General features: G+C 43.1%; 1 protein-coding gene across 1 annotated transcript in view; it reads left to right on the forward strand.

Moving 5' to 3' along the window:
* Nucleotides 1-24,115, forward strand: part of VWCE (von Willebrand factor C and EGF domains) — a 584,388-nt gene that overhangs the window by 180,629 nt on the left and 379,644 nt on the right. Inside the window, exons 2-3 of the mRNA XM_078681086.1 lie at nucleotides 12,719-12,819; nucleotides 14,246-14,335. Coding sequence (XP_078537212.1) covers nucleotides 12,719-12,819; nucleotides 14,246-14,335 — 191 coding nt within the window. The remainder of the gene's footprint in view (nucleotides 1-12,718; nucleotides 12,820-14,245; nucleotides 14,336-24,115) is intronic.

The following is a 24,115-nucleotide window of genomic DNA, read 5'->3' on the forward strand; positions in this document are numbered from 1 at the left end:
TGTGACTTATCAGTGCCAATTTGTTTTTAATATATTTTCTAATGCCAATACAAACACGCTCTTGTAAAGCCAACAGCTTTTAAAGGCGAGTACTACAATGGTTGTTTGTGTTGTGCGACATACTTCACTTCTGCTTTTGAGGTTTCACCTGCACAGCGCTTGTGAAATCCATTGTATTTAATCTAAATATTAAAAGGGGCTTACATCCCACCTCTTTGCTTTACTTGCTTTTCAATGGTTCCTGTGCTTGCCACAGACTTTTCCTCCATATCTATTGGCTGTAGCATACTGTTTCCTGTTGCTTTTATGTGTGCTTTTCTTATCAGTTTCCCAAGGCTCAAGTACTCCTTTACATCCACGTTGGTGGTTGGAACCTCTTTTACTCTATTTCGCTTTCACAGTGTTTTTTTAGATTTGCACAATCCCTCCCTGCCTGCATGCATTTGAAGGGTGCTTGTAATGTCTCCCTGCCTGCACGCACATGCTTGTCATGTGCATGTTTTTCATGGTGCCAGCTCCAGTATGTCAAGTATGTCAAGGAAGCCCATCCCATTCATGTGCTCACTGACCAGTTTTGTATTTCCTGGAAAACTTTAAAGATCGAGCTTTCCAGCATTGGGCACAGTTGCTTCCTTTTAAGGAACAATTCACTTTGGATATGTAGCCACATTGGTTGTCTCCACTACTGTTTTTCCAAGGGCACCCACTGTTGCACTGCTTCTGGTGGCGCAAGCAGCACCGCACAGCTCGGGGCTTCATTTTGATGCCTGTTTGGCTGTTGTTTTAGGCATTTCTCATATAGTGCCGCACTGTCATGTTCCTACTTGTGGTTACAAGTCTCGCAGCACTTCTTATCCCTGTTGAAGGAATGTAGTTATTCCTCCTTCATCATGGTGAGTGTCATACTTTCTGACTGAGCCCAGTATAGCCACTGCATTCGTTTTAATTTCTGCAATCTATGCACATGCACCCAGAAGTTTGGAAGTGTGCCGCTGTTTACCAATAAAAAAAGAGATTTTTTATGGTCCGACTTCCTGTTAAAGGATATTTTTACTAACTTTTTAATCGCTGGGGCCATACTACTGGGAGTCAGTGCAGTCTATCGGTAATCTATTTGCCTGCACTTTAAATTGTGCATTGTCGGACAGCGGTTCACTCAGCCCATTCTTGCCTTCTAGCACAGTGGAAACTTTTCCTAAACTACATCTCCACTCTTTGAAGTTCTTGCGCCGTTCATCTCCACGATGGCTTGCTTGTAAGCTCATATCCTTCATGGTGAACATTATTATGTGTCAACCAATCATTCCTTTATATTTTCATTCCTGCTACAGCTTAGATTTTTGCATTACTGTATACCTCTTGCTCTGTTCCAAAGGTGGCAGTTCTGGCCATTATGCCACATTTGTACAGTAATATAAATGGCTATTTATGCAGCTTTTTTCAGCAGATGCTGCCGTTTCTAAGAGATGTGCATTGTGGATGTTAGTATTGTCCTTTTTAATGGCACTCAGTTTGACAACCACAGAAGGATGTAAGGCTGCATTGGCCTTCTGTGTTTCAAGGTTGAAGCTAGTAAATCAAGGCAAATGCCAGCAGTGAACAGTTAACTATTAACAAACCTTGCAGCCTAATTGGGATTAGAAATAAACAGGATAAACGAAATATTTGGTCTGGCACAAAATAAATAGGTTGAATCACAGATAAACAGACCCCCCAGGATATAGCGGCATGCATTAGCAAATTTAGCGGCACAAAAATGGAAATTTAGCGGCACAAACACAGAAATTTAGCGGCAATTTTGCGGCATTTTATTTTCCCGTTTTTCCTACAACAAACACATATATCTTAGTTTTGTTTTGTTATTTAACAACCTGAAGCTATGTATATTTGGTTTATTTAGAATGTAGACACTTTGTTTGGCTTCAAGGCTATATATAGGACATAAACATGTTAATGAATAAATGCCCCAAAAGCAATCCCACCAGGGGCCAGACTGGACCTTGGTCGCCCATATGTCAGGTGCAGCTAAACAGTTTATTGTCCTCTTTTGGAAAAACAAAGGCCCCCCCACCCACCACCAAATCATGGCATTTTCACAAAAGTGCCGATTTCGTGGCAAACCGCGAAATCGCAAAATCGAAAAATCCTGCAGTGTCTGAATAGAGGCAGATGAACAGAAAAAAAAGTCCCCAAGCGGAAGCAGACAAGTCCTAGGGCTAATCTCCAGAGTCCACATAGTACATGCACATATAAGTATATAATAAGTATATACTAAAGTATATACAAGAGGTCTCGAATGCTAGACCTATAAAGGGAGATTCAAAAAAGCTGGTGATAAAAAAACAATAAATCCGAAATGCCTGTGCTTCCTACAAAGTCTGACCATTAAATCTTCATCTGTATACTACATCTGGCTCATCATCTACTGATTTGTGTTTGCTTCATACAGTAAACTGGGCACAGCACTACAAATGTGGACTCCAGAACTGGGCACAGCACTACATATGTGGACTCCAGAACTGGGCATAACACTACAGACGTGGACTCCAGAACTGGGCACAGCACTACAGACGTGGACTCCAGAACTGGGCACAGCACTACAGATGTGGACTCCAGAACTGGGCCCAGCACTACAGATGTGGACTCCAGAACTGGGCCCAGTACTACAGATGTGGACTCCAGAACTGGGCACAGCACTACAGATGTGGACTCCAGAACTGGACACAGCACTACAGACGCGGACTCCAGAACTGGGCACAATACTTCAAGTGTAACATCCAGAACTGAGCTCAATATTACAAACACAACACCACAGAGTGGCCACGTGACTGCTAATGTGACCTCCAAGATTGCGCAGAACACTAAAAAAGTGGACACCGCACTTAAGCCATTGCTTCATGAACTGGGTACAATACTCCAGAACAGTGCACAGCACACGATACCTGGCATCCAGATGATGCGCAGCACTCCAGATGTGTAAGGAGCTTTAGAACTCGACGTAAAGCCTCATCCAGGCACAATACTTTGCATAAGGGTCCAGAAATGGGCACCACAATCTAGAACCACACAAAAGGATGCAGCGTTGTCAATCCCTGTGGAATTTCTGTTCCATTGAAATCATATAAATGGACTCCCCCTCCCCCCCTTCTCCTCTCCCCAAACATCACTCCCCACCGCCTTAATTTTCACGGGCACTTTTGTAAAAATCGCAGCATTTTTACAAAAGTGCCGATTTTGCAGCAAACCGCGAAATCGCGAAATCCTGGAGGGTCTGATAAAAGACAGTTTGGTAGTGCGAATGGCCACTCCAGGTAATAGGCACCAACCAGATGTAGCACCAGCACTTTCTGACAGTGTTTATAAGGTCAAGTAAACAAACTTCTTTGAGAGACACGTCATTTATTTATTTACGTATTTGTTAATGTGCACCTCACTTCAGATTTGGTAAATAGTATGAGAAAAAACTGGAACTAGCACTGTTTCTTTGTCGTTGTAACTGTTGCTCATATAAAGCGCTCCTCGGGGTGCTGCTCAATTTCCATGCTTGAAGCACTGCACGGCACACAAAAACCAGAGACATGAGAATATAGCATACACAAAGTAACAGTTTGGTGTGGGAAGGTAAAGGCAACTGCCTGGTGAGAAAAATTTGATGCAAGATTGATTCCTTCATACAACCTTCAATAGTGTCTTGAACCAAACTGCAGGTTCCGATGCAGCCGATGCAAACGTAACTTGCAAACTGGGAGGAACCACAGGTTCAGACAGAGCAGACAAAAGTAAATTAACGTCCAGCCGCCAAAAACTCTGGCTCACATCCCTGGCATAATAATGCAAATGTGCAACATAGTGCAACATACTGTGGACATCCTTGGCCTATTTATGGCCATTTCTGACTGGAATTGCGGTGCACGCCTCTGGCATAATAATAGCATAAATGTGTCCACACATAGCATAATCAACCATGACCCGTGCAGGCAAGAGCGGTGGGGAGGATTTCAATAGAAGATGATGAGGGGAAATTAATTATTTATTTAATTTTACTTCGTCATCGTCCGTTGAAATCCCCCCCCCACCCGGCTTCCGCCTCACCGCTCTTACCTGCACGAGCCGCGGCTAAGCACAATGGTAGTTGCCACAGACAAAATATTCACCATTCCAGACACATTGTGTCCAGCACAATATATTACCTTTAGCAACAAACAAGTCATAACACTTTAACAGAGTTTCAGTAACTTATAGTGCATAACTACTTACCAAGATACAACTTACAACAAAAAACAGCGTATTAATCAAATAGGCGAAACCTACTGCATTTACCAATGCTTGTTCTAACTGCTATTCATAACCAGTGGTACTACATTCAGATTTATATTCGTTAGCAAGTATAGTGAAATGTATGACTAAATGTACATGTAAAGAATGTATAAATTGATCTAAAATGCCAATAACAATATATTTCAATAAAAAAACAGTGGTACTATTGCCCAAATTAATGGTACTCATTTAAGAATTCATGGAGAGAAATCACGAGGCAGGAGAATTATTTGTGGGAGTGGAAAGGATTTGACGAAGGGTTGTATAAGTGAAAAAAACCTATTACTTTAATGTCTGGTAAGGGTGACTTGCCAGTGGCTAGCATCGCAACTTGAAACCTGCAGGCTACATGCAGACCTCTGCAGTAAGCACATGAACCTCTTAAGCTATCCCACACTGTTAGGATATTACAAAGCATGCTTCAGCGTTTTCACCCTCCTTCCAGGCAGCACCAGCTATGACACGCTACCCTCGTGGCTGGGTGAACGCCCTGTAATGCTGTTTAAAAAGCATCAACGGGGGTAGAAGGGACTGCGGGTTGGTGCATTGGAAGGCAGGGCTGTTCATCAAAGAAGTAATGCCTTTTATTCATGGTTAGTTTTTTAAAACATAAATAAAAGGCATTGTCATTTACAATGCCAATAGCTTAAACTTGAGTAAATGTGAGACCTTTTGCATTGCAAATGCTTGTTTGTGTTTTTTTTCCATGCAGTATAGTACCCTTGTACAATGCATACTTTGAACTGAGTCCCCTCCAGGTGTTTAGAACGGTCTGGGATTGAGAGCTCTGCAGCTGAGGCTGAAGGCAGGGTGAGTTTCTCACAGTGCCTGCCAGTGGGTCAGAAAGGTGTCCAGCATACGTGGCTATCCAACCTTTGGACTCCCAGCAGAGAACACGGAGCAGTGGTCACATAATCGGGTTGCAATTGTGAGCAGTGGAAGTGTGTGTGAAGGAGATACACAGTTGTCCATTAAGAAGGAAGTGCATTTAGGAGAGAATGAAAAGAAGGTGCTGAAGGGGAAAGAGATGAGGTGGAAGATAGGCAGATGTAGAAGATGTGGAGGGAAAAATGTGTAACAGCGTGAACATCAGACACTTTAAAGGCCAATAACTATTAAAAGGGCCTCAGGAAAGTTTTATTCACAGTCTCACAATTTCAAAATAGAAACAGTTTCAATATGAAAAATTTACAACAAATTAATTGAACGATTCACTGCGCTGAAAAAATGTCACTTCTTTTTAGTAGCTCACTGTGTTGAAGCATCAAACATTGATGAACTGACAGGCGGTTCCATTTCGCTCACTGGATCTGTGAATTCTCATTGTCAGTCGCCGCTCTCTTTTGCAAAACTGCGGTCGGATCAGAGGGAGGAGCCGAATGCATGGCTACTGACTGCTCATCTTACATTCATGAGTCCAAACACAAAATCATTTATCCCTAATGATGGCTTATGATACACACTGTGTGTTTGTTTGTGCAGCGGTGCCCTCTGGCCCTGTCTCCTTTAACTGGAAGAGGCATCCTGGCTGCTGCAGGGCGCCCAAAAAAGGGGGGGGGGGGCAGAGTAATACGCTAGGTTCACCCTCCTGTTGCAGTAGTACACACAAAAACCCGGAATCATGGATAAAGAACCTAGCTATAAAAAGTAGATTGGCAACATAAATGTTTTGATGTAATCTGGAAAGGAAACATGTCCTTTCTTGAGTCTCCTCACTCACTAGGGTTTCCCCATGGTAACATGCTTCATCATAGGGGCCAATGGGTTGAGGTGTGCTGCGACATGCGAAGATACGTAGGAGCACTTTAGTGAGGATCTATGTGTAGTGCAGTGATATGTGTGGAGTGGAGTGATTTAAAAATACCTAACTAGTGGGCGGAATTACTTTTATTCTTGCTCCTAGTTGATATATTAAAAGGTGGGGTGGGTCTCTAGGTCAACCTGGTTTGCAATGAGTCAGGAGTCCTAGTAGAGTGCCAACATGTTTCTTACTTACCCAGAGGCTCTTCCTCAGGACGCCACAGGGACCAGCCCTGTGTGTACCACTCCAAAAGTGCAATATAAATAGTGATTATAAATGCTGGTTGATAAGCATTAGTAGAAAAATATACATACGACATTTAATAATGTTCGGTAGATATGACATTTAATAATGTTTGGTAGATATGACATTTAATAATGTTCGGTAGATATTTTTCAAAAGGCTGCAATGTGCCTCATGGTAAATGCGAGGGGGCTTGGAGAGTTCCCCTGGAATTTTCAATGTCTGTTCTCCCGGCTGAATACCTGCTCTGGTTCCCTCGAGACCGCATATGCCCATGAGGCACATTGCAGCCTTTTGAAAAATATCTACCGAACAAGGATGGCCCCTATGATGAAGCATGTCACCTTGGGGAAACCCTGATGAGTGAGGGGACTCAAGAAAGGACATTTTTCCTTTCCAGTTTACTTCAAAACATTTATGATGGCAATCTACTTTTTATAGCTAGGTTCTTTATCCGTGATTCCGGATTTTTTGTGTGTACTGCTGCAGGGTTTCCCCAGAGCATCAGCTTTGGCACATTTAATGGAGTAGTGTGTAGTAGTGTGTAGTGTGTAGTGTGCTAGTTGAAGTGCCAGCTTGATATCTAGGCGTGTTGGAATGTTAGGGGGGCACTTCCAAGCCCCGACCCCGGAGGTCATCACATGGTGGAGCAGCTTGCATAAATTGTGGATTCACTTTCTTTGAAAGATGCTGGCCACCCTGCAGTGTGTTTAAGCTAAATCAACACAATATTTGCGAGACCCACAAAAGTTTGATTTCGAACAAAAAACACTGAACAGCCATGTGCTCAAAGCTGGGAAAACAATAGTTGCATGCAACCCTCCCCAGCAGTTGCAGATTAGCCAACGCTTATTTACTTAACATAATTTTTGAAAGTGAGACCCATTCTAGTTGCTTTCGCTCAGATTACATGTATTTCTTGCTAAAATCAGTGAATCAGTAATTTAGTCAGTATTTGTATAGCGCACCACTGTCACCCCAAGGGGTAGCTGGGTGCTGTGGATGCAATGTCAGAATAAATGTCAGAAACGAGCAGAAAGAGGCAAAATAAAGGTCAACAAGCATTGGCATAGACAATAGGTCTTGCATTTGGGACCTTATAAGTGTTTAGCCATGCAACAGTTGGTGTTGTTGCACCAAGGATATTCTGCTGCATAACTAAATACTTATAGGGTCAAAAAAAGCGAGACCTATTGGCTATGCCAAAGCTTGTTTGTTTTTTGTTGCTGTTTTGTTTAAGTTGCCAGATCTACAATAGGTGGCATGGTTTTTGTTAACAGTTCTTTGCATCAAATGAACTTGTTTTCATTGCTCTGAATGTTATTTCCATTCAGGTTGTAAGAAGCAGTCATTCCCGAAGGTGTGGGGGCTGCCTAGCTGTGCTATGCGGCGAACTTTGCAAATGAGAAAAAGCATGGTGCAGGTGCAATTTACAAATGTGGAGTGAGTGAGCCCCAGGTAGCATGACTCACTCACACAGGAGTTCATGCACTGAGCCTGCATACTCAGCATGGTTTAAGGAAACTCGACCCACTCCCTCCCAGGCATCGAACACATATTTACCAAAAAACTCTGACAAGAGCCTTCCTGCTGCACTGACGGCTGGTGGTGTGTGTGCCTGGTGAAAGCATGTTAATGTTAATGTTAATGTTAAGAATGATTTGTAGAGCGCACTTACACCGATTGGTTTCATGGCGCTGTAAGAAAAGGCATTATTCGTTGCTCGAGAGGACATTAGTTGTAGGCTTGCTTAAAGATCCAGGTTTTAAGTGCTCTTCTGAATTTCAGGAGGTCCGGGCAGGCTCGGATTTTGAGGGGGAGGGAGTTCCAGAGACGAGGAGCGAGTGTGGCAAATCTGCAGCCTCCTGTGCGCTTCCGACTGAAGGAGGGGGTATGGAGAAGTGAGAGGTGAGCTGAGCGTAGGTTGCGAGTAGGGGTGTGCCTGGCTATCAGGTTGTCTATAAATTTGGGGCTTTTGCAGTGTAAAGATTTAAAAATCAGGCATCCTGTTTTGAAAGTGCAGCATTGAGACATGGGGAGCCAATGTAGCTTCCTAAGTAATGGGGTGGCTGGTTGCCATCTGGGTTGGCTTAGGATCAGTCTGGCTGCGTGGTTCTGAACCATCTGTAGTCGCTTCAGTAGGTAGAAAGGCATGCTGAGGTTTAGAGAATTGGCGTAGTCCAGGTGAGACAGGACAGTGGCTATCACCACCTGGGTGAGGGCCTCTGGTGTAAGGAGACGACGGACCTTTCTTATTTTCCTGAGTTGGAAAAAACATTTGGAGACTATGAGACCCACTTGCGATTTCAGTGAGAGATCGCTGTTTAGTATTTGGAGTGGTACACACAGGGCTGGTCCCTGTGGCGTCCTGAGGAAGAGCCTCTGGGTAAGCAAGAAACATGTTGGCACTCTACTAGGACTCCTGACTCATTGCAAACCAGGTTGACCTAGAGACCCACCCCACCTTTTAATATATCAACTAGGAGCAAGAATAAAAGTAATTCCGCCCACTAGTTAGGCGGTGAAAGCGTGCACTGACGGCTGGTGGTGTGTGTGCCTGGTGAAAGCGTACACTGATGGCTGTTGGTGTGTGTGCCTGGTGGAAACGTGCACAGGTCGACTTATTGGCAGTATTTCCGCAAAGTTGTCTGATTTTACATTAACTGATGCAGAGAAACGATTAGCATTCGTTTGTGACACTTACTATAAGCCACCTGTTTTTGTAGCTCTATTCAATCTCTTGCATAGCTGGATTAGAGTAGCACCGTTTGCCTGATGTACACCCCTTCATATTTGGAGTAGAAGTGAGAGAGATGTGTTCAATATATCTTCCAACATCTTTAAATTCCTCGAAGTTGTAAAATCGTTATTGTGTTACTGTTTACCTTCCTATTTAAAAATATAAGATCCACTTAACTTTTAGCAATGGACTAGGTGCTACACGTCTTTGAATGTTTGGTAAACATATGAAAGTTTTTACGTTTTAAAGAATAAATGTACTTAAATATTGTAATGCAAATTAAAAATATATAGAACGTTATACATATAACACTTATGAAAACGAGCACTGCCTTTTTAATAAGTAGAACACACTGTTTTTCAATTTCAACTATTTGTATGCGTTTTCTCAAAAGATTGCAGCTCAAGCTGTTTTGCTTTTAGTGTTCCATAGAAACAAATAACTATAATGGGAACATAAAGCTCTGCTGCCCCCCCTGTCTTTTTGTAGACAAGTGCAATATGTGAGAGCTCTTTGAACATGGCAGAGGTTCACCATTCAAGAGCATTAGATAACGATGCCTGTGATTATGTTTTAAGCACTCTACCTCTTCCCTACTCCAAGAGTAGAGTACCTGAGAGCACTGCCACAGTCCTCTCCTACCCTCGCTGCATGACTAACCACGTCTAAGGTCCCAAAGGCTAGACCTATTGGCTATGCCAATGCTTGTTTTTAATCTTAGCCTCTCAATTTGGTCAAATTATGTGCTCTTGGGCAATCAGTTCTTAAACATATTTGTTTTTCTCCCTTTTTGACAAGTTTGGGAATATTTAGAATCACTGTAATATATACTTATTTGTGTGTGCTTAAAAAATACTGGACTGGATATTACGTGGGGGAGGGAGGACAGCATCTAGACTCACAGTAAATCCCCTCAAATGCAGTGGTTTTAAATGTATAGCATTTGGAGCAAGTAGCAGTGGGTCTCCTGTTTTAACAAACTGTTTGATCCTAGGCAAATCAAAATGACACGACTGATAAATCAAAAATCAGTTATCATTCTCTGTTTGTTATAGCTTAAGAGCCCACTGCGGAGGGATATACCATTTGTTAAATGCCTTGAACCTGAGATATGGGTCCTAGCAACAGGGGAGTGCCTATGATGAGGCAGAGGCCGTTAACAACCGGTATAGCCTGAGGAAGAAGGGCTATAAGGCTATTAGAACAATCCTCCCACTGACGGTTGAATGTTCTAAATTAAAGAGTGAGAAACCTCCTCATGGTAGCCTCCATCTCTCCTCTGTCGTTGCTTCCTGACGAGTCCCGGTAGCACGCAGGCTCCTCTAAGCCAATCAACACGCTGCAATGCAGCGTTGTCATTGGTCTGAGTGCCGTGGTTCGGCGCTCAGACGGGGACAGGGAGCCTGTGCATATTTCCTACTAGCCTGTGGATTACAGCTTGGTGGGGAATATGCAATCTGTGCATGACTGTTTGGCCAAGACGGCCGGCCAAACCATCATGCACACTTAGAGTGTGAATGAACTACTCCTCCCAGGCTCTGACACCAGCCCCGTACCGAGCCAACTCCGTAGCGAAGAAAACAAATAATAATACGAGGTTATTATAATTTTATTTGTATTTTCTCCTGTTCTGAGAGCAGTGGGCGACGCTCCTCCATCTTAGCGGAGGAGGCGCCCCTAAATGTTGGAGCAGAAGGCTTATTCAAGCCATTATTTGTCCTAAGCCTATTCATTGTTTTCAATTAAGCTTCTCAAGACCTACTACGTATTACAATCTGCCAAAATGCATTTCTCAAGAAAAAATTTCTTTATTTAATGCTTTTCTGAAACATTTATATAAATTATTGAAACTAAATCCATGAAGAATACATTAGTTTTGTTATCTGTAAACAGAAATACAATACTCTATACCTACTAGATGTAGCACACAATAAATTGGTTTACTGGACAACGTACAATATTTGTTTTATACATTTAATTATCAATGTATCTTGTGTTTTGAAGCTAGCCCTATTTATTTAAATCTGTCTGATATGACTGACGGTGGTCTGTTTTACCACCCGAGGCAGCATTGGTCTATACAATGGTTAGTTACGGGCGAGGCAACCCCGTGACATTACATATAGCATACTAGTATGCTATAAAGGATCAGTACCCCCTTCCGTACATTCTAAGGATATTGCAAGCCTCTGCGGGGTTTCATAAAAATATAGAGAAACAAGGCCGAAGGCTGAGTCCCTTTATAAGGTTATGGAATAAGGTTATGGAACTCCGAGATGACTTGCAACAATCTCATCATGTATGCTTTGGGATATGTCACCCCATATATTATACGGCCACGCCATCCCCTTTCCCACAAACCACTTACAACCTTGCATAGCTCTTTCATATGAAAGAGCGAGCATGTTTGCAAACAAGAAGAATACAAATAAAATCTCTAGTGTAAATTTAAACTCATCAAAAACCTCTTATATATTTGTTGCAAACAGATATTGCAAACAGTTCAATAAAAGTCAGTTTAAATAAAAAAAGCTGCAGTAGCTCAAAATGTGTAGAAACATGCAAAAAGATTCTAGCTTTTCTCTATCTAAGGAGTACAAATTAAACCTATTTTCTCTGCTTGTCATTGGAAGCTATTAAAATAGAGCAGTAAAAGAAAAGCAACATTCTGTTCCGTGACCTGACATGCTTTTCACCTCCGCTGCTGGCAGCAGGCATTGTGACTTCAGAACTCAACTGTAATAACTTACAATAGTAGAGTTCTGGCGTCTTTTCTTTCTAATAGGGGACTGAGTGCATCGTTAGTCGTGGAAATAAATTAGAGATGTGTATATATTATATGAAGGTATAGTTGCGAAGAGGATTGGTAATTGAGTGGGAGTGGTGGTCTGCAGGGAGGGTCATTGTGGCTGGAAAAGAAGGGATTTGATTGCACACTTGAAAATGTCAAGTGAAGAGGTGCTAGCAGGTGGAAACATCTGAATTTAACCGTGGCACAGAGTGGGTTGCGGATAATAGAGTGAGGTGAACTGGTGAGGACATTACAGGGAATATTCTGGGAGAGATGGTGATTTTTCCTCGAGGAGCATTACAGTAGCGTATTGCCCATCCTTCTTAACAGCTCACTGAAAAAGAATGCATTGTGACCAAACCTACAGCTGTTGATTGATATCTCAGACAGATGGGAATCTTGACCTTGAATTACCACCTCTTACACAAAATGAACAATATCTTAACGGATTTATGGTTGTAAGGCATTTTCATTTTTTTCATCAGTACTGGCAGCCTTATATCTTTTGCATAAAAGAATCAACACCAAGTAATTTTTATTAGTAGAAAATATAGTATTCTTTAATAATTAAAGAAAAAAAGAAACATCACACATTGAACTCCTTTTTAGAACACAGATAGTTAGTAAGCTTTGATTATGTTTATTGTTTAACAAATTATGTTGCTGTGCAATCCTATAGTTTCTTCTGAAATTATGCAGACTTAAGTAAGCTCAATGTTTGGAGGAAGGGAGTTCGCTTTTGAGGCCCTTGCCAAGAAGGCAGACAGGAGTTGACATTGTATAAGCATTCTTTATTTAGTACCTTTCCTCTGCTTTTCTCTTCTAGGCATCGCTTTGGACCTCACATGTGTCATTCTGCTGTTGGATCAGGAAGTGGGTGCTGTCCTGGATGGGCCCCCTCTCCCATTACCGGTCACTGTGTTCTACGTGAGTACTTACCCCATGGCCAGGGAGGGTGGCATTCAGTAGGGTCCTCTTTGGGAAAATCTATGATATTATAGCATACATTTCTCCATCTGAGTCTGGACTACCTTGTAATATAGGCTTATATAAGAAGACTGGTATTTGGTTGTATTTAATTTATCCCAGTATAAAAGTTTTTTTTCTCCTCTTATTTCCTCTTATTTCTCCACTTTTGTATTGCGGGAGAAGGGCGCTTTATAACCTTCATTCCTCTTTTTAACTCTTACTCTACATGGCTTTACTCTACCTTTGTCTTTTGGCCTACTTTTTCTGTTTTATTATTAAAACTATGTGCCCAGTTTCTATGTTGGCAGACAGAGAATACTGTCGCAACAGTGTTCCCTCCCTGTCAATATAATGATCCGCTCGCCTGATTTAAATGATGGTGAGCCATAGTTTGACGCTCAAAGCTAGCACTCGTTACATTTTAATCCATTGTGCCACAGACATCTTTGCAACTAAATGTATTTCAAAACAGTTCACACATAAGGGGTTTGTTTCACGATCATTCATCATTTCCGATACTGTAATGCCTTTTTCATACCCATTGTTGTACCAGAGTCAAACTTCAAAGTTAGAACACTGAACTCTCTGCTATACTATCTTTTTATGTGCAGATTTTCACCCCAACTGTGGAGTCTCCACAATCGTAAAATTACTATTAGAAAAATAACCCAGTAGTTTGTGAATAACAACAAATAGTAAACTTACACAGAAGTGTAAAATAAAGATATATATAGATATATATATATATATATATATATATATATATATATATATATATATATATATATATATATATATATATATATATATATATATTAAACTGCCATTACTAAGACAAATAGCAGCGAAACTAGGTTATCCTAGTTAAGAGTAACAAATTAGAATAGCGAAAAAGAAGTACTTAACAGACAGATTTACTAATTCAGGCAACTTGGCCAAAGAAGTTTTCAAAACAATAAATAAATTGCAACACCCATAAGCGTTTACATCCTCTAGCTGTCCTTTAGAGGAACGTAATGACCATGCATCTTCCACCAAGTGTAAAAGCAGAGCATTTCAAAGTAATATTGAGCTGGACACTATTGACAAAGTCAAGCTCCCAATATTAAATAATCTAGCCAATAACATAACTGGCTCTCTGGGTCAGTTTACCCGCATAATTCTTGACACCTAAACATCATGATCCTTTCTGTCTCTCCTGGTGATATCTCTCCTGCTTATTAAATGAAAACCCTCATCAACATTTTTACCAATATACTTTTTAACAATTGTTTAACTGTTCGTTTTCATTAGGAATCAAATGTCTCTTTGGATGCAACTAAGTACATCTTTCTTTGACTGTTTTCTCATCTCATACATGCCTCTCTTCATTGGTTCCATACAGCTGTTTGTCCCTTTGGATGTGGAAGTGGATCCTGCATAGCTCCAAATGTCTGCTCCTGCCGAGGAGGACAGCAGAGCATCAGCTGCCCAGGTAAACTCACATTCAGTAATGAGTTCCTGCCAATACACCTTATGGATTGGGGATTGACTAGCTTTTGCCCAACAATTTCAATCAGAGTTATGCATGACAGATTCTGCCTGTTCTATCAGGAAACAGTAGTATAGCGTCACTGCCAAACTCTGCCTTTCACCATTTAATTTTTCCTTCTAATTAGATGAGAGACATAGTGGGCCAGATATACGACCATTGGCAATTGCAACTCGCAAATTGTGCCAAATTGCGAATCGCGATTTCAAATGTACAACAGTGTCTGAGACTGTTTGTGATTCCCAATAGAGTCACAAAATGCATGCATCATGCATATTAATGAGGCTGTCGCAATTTGCAATCCCTGTGGGAATGGCTGATACTACCAGGGATGGTGGCCTGCTGGGGTCAGCAGACCTCATTGTCTGGGACTGCTTTTAAATAAAGCATTTTTTTTAAAAAATGCATTCCGTTTTCCTTAAAGGAAAACGGTATGCATTTTTAAAAAAATGACACATGTTTGTTCCATTTTTTAAGGGCAGGTAGTGGTCGCTGGGACCATAGCCTGTCCTTGAAAAATGTTTGTGCATGCATTCCCAAAGAGGAAGGGGTCCCCTTGGGACCACTTCCAGTTTGAGTCGTTTATCACCCTCTTGAAGAGGGGGGTTAACTGCGAGTGTTTTGCGAAAGCAATTGCGTTTGCAAAACATTCTTGTGGGGTCGCTATTAGGAAGGGAATGCCTAAAACACAATTGCGCATGCAAAATTCCGTTGTACATCTGCCCCAGAATGCCTTGGACATGTGTGCTATGTATTTAGAAAAGGTATCTCTGTTTACTGAATTTCTTACCCTCAGCTCGAATATCCATTCCCTCAGGTTTATTTTCAGCCCTCTGGAGAGGAAACCTTCCCATTAATTAGATTTCATTACGCAGAATGTGTTTTCCTTGTGGAAGAAAATGTGTCTCTGATAGGAAAATGTTCATTCTCAGCTAGGAGATAAAGCTATCACTGAGAATTTTAATCTTGTTCAGGGTATTTTGCCAAGGTATAAAAGTCCATACAGAAAAATATTTGACATTTTACAGGCTTTCTTTGCCAACAACTCTGAGGTTCCGTGAATCCTGAACCCGTTTCATGAAGGTCATGGTTTCGTTACGAATTTGGTATTAGCGAACCGTAACCAGTTAGTACGGCAAGTATGAGTGTTTTCGTCACGCTACACCGATGGATTCTCTACGTATTTAGGGATTCCTCATGAACCCTTGGGTTCCATTTTGTGTATGGCAGCCATTTTGTGGTTGCCCTCACATAGGCCGATGACTGCGGCCGAACGAGTCCTCAGCACACGTACACTTTAGCTGACTTCTGAATGACCTAAGCAAACGGACCCTCTTGCCTGAAGCCAAACTCGTTAGGCCAGTTCCTTTCCCAGTAGCTGATCAAGATTGAGGATCAAGTCACAGGACATCATAAACCTTTATTATACACAACTATTTCTTATCTTACTCACTCCTGTCTGTGCTCCTTTCTTTATGGCCTGTTTACGATGGGGATGGGGATGTGCCCGTTTTTATTATGGGTTCGATCGACCTGTCTGATGAAGAATGTTGGGTTTGACCAATAATTGATCATGGGCTGGGCAACTGAAAAGTGGGTTTTACCGTCATGCGATACCTCTGATCTGGATACATGTGATTGGACAATTTGTAAATGCAAGGTATTTGTCTAGAATGTGATTTTTGGCATAAAAAGGGATGGCTTGCTTTGTAAAATGGAGCAGTCTCCTGAGAACTCATACCGTGTTGACTTCTAGGACTTCTGTTACTGGCTGCAGCCAATAAATTTGATCTTTGACGTCACCAAGAAGATTCCGTGTCTCTGTGTTTGAAGACAGGTGATACCCGAAGACTTTGGGCGTGTCCCCTGACGCCGCCGGGTCTAAAGAACCCGGTTCTTCAGTTGGCGCCCAACGTGGGGCGACTTCAGCGGTACCGGTCCAAGCCTGAAGATCGTGAGGAGCTTCGTATGAAAATTCTGGAGGAAGGCCTGCCACTTCATTGACCCCTGTATGTCATCGTGGTCCGAAAGTCTTTGCTGCGAGGTTTCCCGCTTTCCGACAGCAACAAAGGACTGCTGCCCTGACTGTCGCCCTGTCTTGGAGCCTTTGGTGATTTGTAGAGCGAGACGATAGACGGATCTTCTGGCGACGTCATCGATACTTCAGTTAAGTATGAGTGGAGCGTCTCCCAGTCCTTAGTTTTTGGGTATCCCTTGGGATCTTTGATTTGGAACTTGCAAGCTCCAAAGCCGAGGGACTTGTGTATTCACGAGACTATCATATTCGATACTCCCTTGAAGTTTGAAGCTAGACTAGAGAGCCAAGATGCCTGGTCTTAGCAGACATGGAAGGATATTTTGATGTGTTCGTATTAGGGATTCCCGATTGGAGGACTCGTGTCCGGTCCCTCCGATTGGAACTCCAACCCATGAGCTCTATGTGAAACATGACGTGGGCCCCATCACGTATAATGAAGTGTGGATTCGTTACACGAAAAAGGATGGTGTCCTCAAATGGCCCCAATATGGTAGTTTTGACACGGAAATTTTAGATAATCTAGAGGTTAGACTTTTTAAGAAGAAAGCCCGCCGGCGATGTTTGACTCTTTCCGCCTATGGCGAAAGGAAGCCAAACAGAAAGAAATTAAATTAGCGAAGAGGAACAAAAGAGAAAAGGGTATCTCGATAATGCAAGCTGCTATACAGTTTAAAGATAACGAAGAAGAACAAGCGAGTGAGCAGTTGCACAGGCAACGTAAAATGGCGATTGATAAATGCTATCCTGTTTTGCTGCCTCTTCAGCAAGATGCGATGAAGGACCTTGTGAAAGATCCTTTGATGTCACATTTGTTGACTTCGCCACCCCCTTATGCTCAGGGTGCTACGGCACCTCCGCAACCTTTAGTTGCGCAACCTCCGGTTGCTTTGCCTCCTGCTATTGCACAGCCGCCAGCTCCTCTTCAGTTGGCTCCTACTCCTCTGGTGCAGCCTTCTCAAGGGCCGCCGACTTTGCTACCTGCTCCGTCTCTAATTCCTACGCCTGTTCTCGCTGCCTCTTCTGCTACTGCTCCTACATTAGCTCTTTCTCAGTCCGCTTTATCTCCTGTCCTGTCAACTTCTCCTTCTGTTCGACAGAGAATGACGGATACTGTTTCTAGTCTTTTGTCTCCGTTCTTTGGGTCATTGAGTACGACCCCCGTTTCAAAGCGTAAGCAGTTGCGTAGCCAAATACCTGGTCCCATGGAGAGGACAGTATTGGATCATTTAGCGTGTAAATGGGTTACTGATTCTGCTAGATATGAGTTAGAGTCTGTTATGGATGTCTTCCGCCAATGGGAAGCACCGAAGCAGAGATATGTTTTTGACAAGATGTGCGTTTTCCTTTGTGAAGAATGGGCAGATGGTGATCTGGGACAGACTCCGTCTGAGTTGCTCCGTGTACGATCCGAATTTGCGAAAGGCACGATTGTGGGTCTCGACGTTGAAAGAGCGGTAGCGACACTGCTTTCGTTCAGGAGCGAGTCTCCTTCTCAGTCATTGTTTGAGCCTGATCCTTCTGTTAGGAGAAAGGCGAGACAGTATCCAATGAGAGAGGTTCCTCCGGTATGGAAGGAAACAGTACCTGCTGGTGCGAATAATAATCCCCCAGCTCTGCCGGCTCATTTTCAACGTGTTTGTGTGCATGTTCCGTGGAAACGAGCTGAAGTTTTGGCTCTTAAGCAGACTTTGCCTGACCCCCGTAAAAATCCCGCAGGATATTACAAGGAATTATCACAGACCGCAGACTCATGTGTTATGAATTTAGCTGACATGTTGTTTGGAAATGTGGTCCCACAACCTTTATAGGGATTGATTCGTCATACTGATCATGCGCCGGAGTTAGGTGATACATGGGTTAATATTGGTGCTGCAGATGGCCGACAAGTTGGTGGTGCTAAACCTGAGCCTTTAGTTGCGGACCTTCCTGGTAGGATCATTACTTACTTGAAAACTTTAATGCCTGCTATGCGAATAAATTGGGACAAATTGTCCGCGTGTAAGCAGAAGAAGGATGAAAATGTATCTGATTTTTTCACTAGGTTTGAAGAAACGTTTATTGACCATAGTGGTCAAGACATGAGTACCGAGGGTGGTCAACGGTTGTTTGTTGATAAGTTTGTGCATAATTTCCTTCCCGAGTTATGTACTAAGTTAAAGGATTCAGAGAGTTCTTGGCCTGTTTCTTCGTCAGCACAGATATTGCCTACTGCACAATACTACGAAAATAGGGATAAGGATAAGAAGGATAGAGCAGATAAAAAGACTAAAGATTTGAAGACGAAGGTTCTTTTACAACAAGCGTACCCGCCTCGTAATAACCAACGTGATTATCAGCAGCCTCAGCAGTTTCAGCGAAACTCGCAAAGGTTCGAGCCTTCTCAACCACGTTTTCCTGTAGGCCCTAATCAATGTGCATATTGCAAAGAAGAGGGTCATTTTAAAAATAGTTGCCCTGTTTTGTTACAGCGTATGAATGGTGTTTCTGGCGCAAGAGGTCGGGGTGTTCCGCAAGCTTCTAGAGGTAGGGGACGTGGAGGGTTCCCACAGAACGCGCGTTCCTTTCCTCCACAAAATTCAATGAATTGTTTTGATCAGCAGAATAATGCGTCCGGTAGGACGACTCAGTACTACGACTACTATGTCGAAGGTGAGAATGTGGATGGTAATGATTGCTAGGACAGCCACGGACAAAGAGAGGGAGTTGTTTCAGTTCCAGTATATCAGAGTGGACCTTATGTTGAAGTGATTACATCAGGTGTGTCAGAGCCTTTTCTGTTGGATACTGGTGCTGCGAAGAGTTCTATTATGCTCTCTAGACTCCCTGGCACACCTTTGTCTGGCTTAACGAATGTTTCAGTAGGTTTTTCTGGCGCCCCAGTTAGAAACCCGATTTCTAGTCCTTTGTCTCCTTCTGTTGGACCTCGTGAATTCGAAGCACCCCTTATTCTGACGACAGGTTGTGATGAGAACTTGTTGGGATTGGATCTGTTAAAAAGATTGTATGCGACATTGTATTGTTCTCCTTCTGGAGTGCAACTTACATTGGGTAAGAAAGTTGTCTCTCCGATGTATTTGTCGAAGGATCAACTTCCGACAGAATTGTCTTCTCTTCCTAATACTATTTGGGCTACTGGTCCTAATGATGTGGGTCTTTTGGAGATACCGCCATATGTTGTGACGCTGAAAGCGAACGTTAAAATGCAACGCATTCCCCAATATAGGATCTCTAGTGATGGTGAAAGGGCATTGCTAGCGATTATCCATGATCTAATTGAGAAAGATGTGATTGAAGAGACGAGAGGTAATGTGTGCAACAGTCCTGTTTTGCCTGTCTTGAAACGCACTGACTCTTCTCAGCCACCCGTTTACAGGTTTGTGATCGATCTCCGCGAGGTGAATAAGATAGTAGTGCCACAATTTCCTGTTGTTCCAGATATCACTGCCTTATTGACCATGATTCCAGCTTCGGCCACTTGGTTCTCGGTGATTGATTTGAAGAATGCTTTCTTCAGCATCCCGATTGCCGAGGAGAGTAGGGATATCTTTGGCTTCTCTTTAGGAGGTCGAAGTTTCCGGTTCAAGCGCGCTCCTCAAGGCTATTGTGATAGTCCGTCAATATATAGTCAGGCTCTGAAAACACAGCTTGATGCGATTGTCTTACCTGATGGTGCTGCTCTTATTCAGTACGTCGACGATTTGTTAGTCGCTGCCGATACTGAGGAGATTTGTAAAGAAGCTACTTTGTCGTTGTTGCGTCATTTGTCTGACTTTCATCATAAGGTGTCTCTTTCGAAGTTACAGTATTGTCGACAAGAAGTGACCTACTTAGGTCATCTCTTATCGAAGGAGGGAAGAAGATTGACCCCAGAACGAATCCAAGCGATTGCGAGAATGAGTGTGCCAATTACACAGAGAGAAGTGCGTGCTTTCCTGGGTATTACGTCGTATTGCAGACAATGGATACCGAATTTTTCCCTGCTGGCCAAACCTCTGTTGGCATTGACTTGTAAAGATACACCGAATACCCTCCCGTGGTCTGACGATTGTCAGAAAAGTTTTTCTGAATTGCGCGATGCGTTGTGTTCGGCTCCTGTGTTGGGTACTCACGACTACAGTAAGCCTTTTACACTTTATGTGCACGAGAGGGAGGGATGTGCGTTGTCAGTGTTGACACAATCTTTTGGGGACAAGCAATGTCCAAGCGCGTATTTCTCGTCGACCTTGGATCCGGTAGCTAGAGCGTTGCCGAGTTGTTTGAGAGCCACAGCGGCAGCAGCTGTTTCCATTCGACAGTCTGCTGGTTTGGTGATGAATAATATGTTGATTGTGATGGTTCCACATGCAGTGGACACTATGTTAAACAGGACTAAGACACAGCACTTAACTAGTGCTCGCTTGTCAGGTTATGAGTTGACACTTTTAGCGAGTCATGTGCACATAAAAAGATGCAGTACGTTGAATCCAGCTACGTTGTTGCCGATTTCAGTTGAGATAGATGATTCTGAACAGCATGATTGTTTTCTCAGGACTGAAGAGGAAACGAAAGGGAGAGTAGATCTTAGGGACACTCCTCTTGTGAAGTGTGATGGTACCTTATGGGTGGATGGTTCATGTTTCAAGCTTCCAAATGGTGATACGACTGCGGCGTATGCTGTTACGACTTTGCATACGATTGTTGAAGCTGCACGAATCCCACATAATTCAGCTCAAGCAGCAGAGTTGATTGCACTTACAAGAGCGTGTGTGTTATCGAAAGGAAAGAGGGTGACCATATACACCGACAGCCAGTATGCGTTTGGTGTGGCTCATAGCTTTGGACGTTTGTGGAAGGAACGTGGGTTCCTCACGTCCCATGGAACGAAGATTCAGAATGGTCAGTTGGTGAATGAGCTTCTTGAGTCACTTACCTTGCCGTTGCAAGTTGCGATTGTGAAATGCAGTGCACACAAGAAGGTTACCAATGACGTTGGTCGCGGTAATGCGTTTGCCGATGTAGTTGCGAAAGATGTGGCGAGGGATGTGATGAGTCGAATGTATGGCTCGGGCCCTGCAAGATGGATTGGTGATGTTGGAATGTGTGAGGATATGATAGAAAGTGTGAAGTCTATTCAAGCTGAAGCTACAGAGAAAGAGTTGAGCGTATAGAGAGAGAGTACGGGTAAATTGGATGCGAATGGTTGTTGGGTTGAGTTGTCAGAGCATCAGCGATGGTTGTTACCCGATGCGTACGTGCTTGCAGTGGTTACGATGGCGCATGGAATGGCTCATATCAGTGTGTAAGGGATTTGTAAGTTCTTGGCTCCAGTATGGCACAACGCTGGAATTCCTAAGTGTGCAGAGAATGTGGTCAAGAATTGTATGGTTTGTCTGATGTACAATCCTGGTAAGGGAACTCCAACTCCAGCTGGTCATTTCACGCCTCCGACGTATCCGTTTGAGGTTTTGCAATTAGATTTTATTCACATGGAGAGATGCAACAACCTGGAATACGTACTCGTGTTTGTTTGTGCCTTTTCGAGATGGGTAGAAGCATATCCCCTAAAAGATAACGCTGCCTTGTCCACAGCTAAAGCCCTTGTTAAGGAGTTTTTCCCTAGGTACGGCTTGCGATAATGGTTTGGAGTGACAATGGGAGTGAATTTGTGGGTCAAGTGATGAAGTGTGTGATGGCTTAGGAATCCGACAGAAGTTCCACGCTGCAAATCACCCACAATCAGCTGGTCTAGTGGAGTGCTATAATGGCACTCTTAAGTTAAAACTTGCCAAGATACAGGCGAGCTCCGGTCTTAAATGGCCTGTCGCGTTGCCATTAGCACTTTTATCAACTAGGATGACTGTACATTCTCGAGTGGGACTTAGTCCCTATGAAATAATTTTCGGTCGCCCGACAAATATATGGGGAGTGCGAGGCCGACGAAATTCAGCGAGATTGAACACCCTGTATTGCTTGACTATCTGTATGATTTGACAGCTAAATTGCGTGTCTTACACCAACAGGTTCATGATACATTGCCTCAGGCTTCTGAAGATCCAGGACATGCCATTGATCCCGGCTCCTGGGTGCTGATCAAGAATTTTCAGCGGACAAAGAACGATCAGCCTTGTTGGATTGGTCCCTACTTGGTGCTGTTATCTACGCGATCTGCAGTGCGAGTGCAAGGAAAGAAGAACTGGATCCACGGCGTACATTGTAAGAGGGTTCCTTTGCCTCTGCCGTACGACCGGTGGGTCCAGGAGGGTATTCCTGATTCGGAAACTGACACTGTGCCTCGTTTTCTGCCTTTTAGCGATGCACGTTTAATTGGGACAAGTTCTGAGCGAGAAAGCGACGATCTTCTGCAAGAAGCTGTGCCACCGTCAGTTCGATTGAACACTACTGAGCCTGAACTTCTGTTCCGCGACCAGACATTGCCTGATAAAGGCCGTTATAATTTGCGACCAAGAGTCATGGGACAAATAAAATAAGAGATTTTCCTTATTGCTATTTTCGAAATTCAGCTCTCCCATCTGAGAAACTGTTTTGGCCGATTTTTGTTTTTCGAACCGCCATCCGGGTTCAGCTGTAGGGTTGCGGTGTAAAGACTTAGGAGTGCAAGCCGAAGACACAAGGTCGAGGTTCTGGTTGGTCCTAGGGCGTTCCCTGGACTGACAGACGCATTCCTTAGCACAGGAAGAACCAACAGCCGCGAACAGCACGGTTAGAGGATGGAGTTTTTCAAGATGGAGAGACCTGTTAAAGAAATTAGTTTTAAGAGCAAAATGTGTCGAATCATGAGTAGAAAATGTTTTTTAATATTATGTCTTTTTATGTTACTTAGCTTGATGATGTTTTTAATGGGATATATTATATTCTCTTTTCAAGTGACGTTTGCACCCACTACACAACCCATACCTTCTTCTACTGTTTCTTCGCATTCTTTTCATCCTCTGCCTGAACATGAATCTATTAGAAGATTGGAATTCATTAATAACTCCTTTGTTCAGCTTCTGCACCAACACCAACTAGTAGTGAACACGACTAACTGTTGGGTGTGTGGCCTTATGCCTCATACTACTGATAAAGGTATTCCTTACCTTGTCCTGCCATTCAGCTACAATGGTTCTGTGTGGGCATACAGAACGATGTTCATCTATGCTCGTGAGGTCTACCCCCTACGTTCTGTGAAGGACAATCCAAAGAATAGTGCTCTAGTTAAGGGTATAGTCAATATGATTAGAGGAGTTAGTTCCTATGAGACAATCCCGAGAGATGAGACACTAGCGTATATTGGATGGAACGTGACTGGATATGGAGTTAGTCAGAGTGAGAACCAGCGAGCGAAAAGATCCTCTCCGATTTGGATCGTACCCCATCAGGGTCATCTTTGTCTACAAGGTAATGGCAAGAATCCGAGAGCTCAGTTAGGGAAGAGTATCTGCACTGAGACGTGTGTTTTTGCGTCCCAGACTTCCCCACCGTTTCTAGCAGCTAAGGATACCTATTTTGTCTGTCACGATAGGGCGTACACATGGTTGCCCCCTGATTTCTCGGGCACATGTTTTGTCTCGTTCCTGTTGCCTCCCACCTACACAGCTGCGGCAGATTACCACAAGACGAGAATTGTTAGAGGTGTCTTCAGTAAGGAAGATACTGCAGGACAAGAATTAGGAGATTTCTTAAAGGGTTTTCTGCCGTTTTGGGGA

This window comes from Lissotriton helveticus, chromosome 3_1, assembly GCF_964261635.1.
Source record: "Lissotriton helveticus chromosome 3_1, aLisHel1.1, whole genome shotgun sequence".
NCBI classification, from domain to species: domain Eukaryota; kingdom Metazoa; phylum Chordata; class Amphibia; order Caudata; family Salamandridae; genus Lissotriton; species Lissotriton helveticus.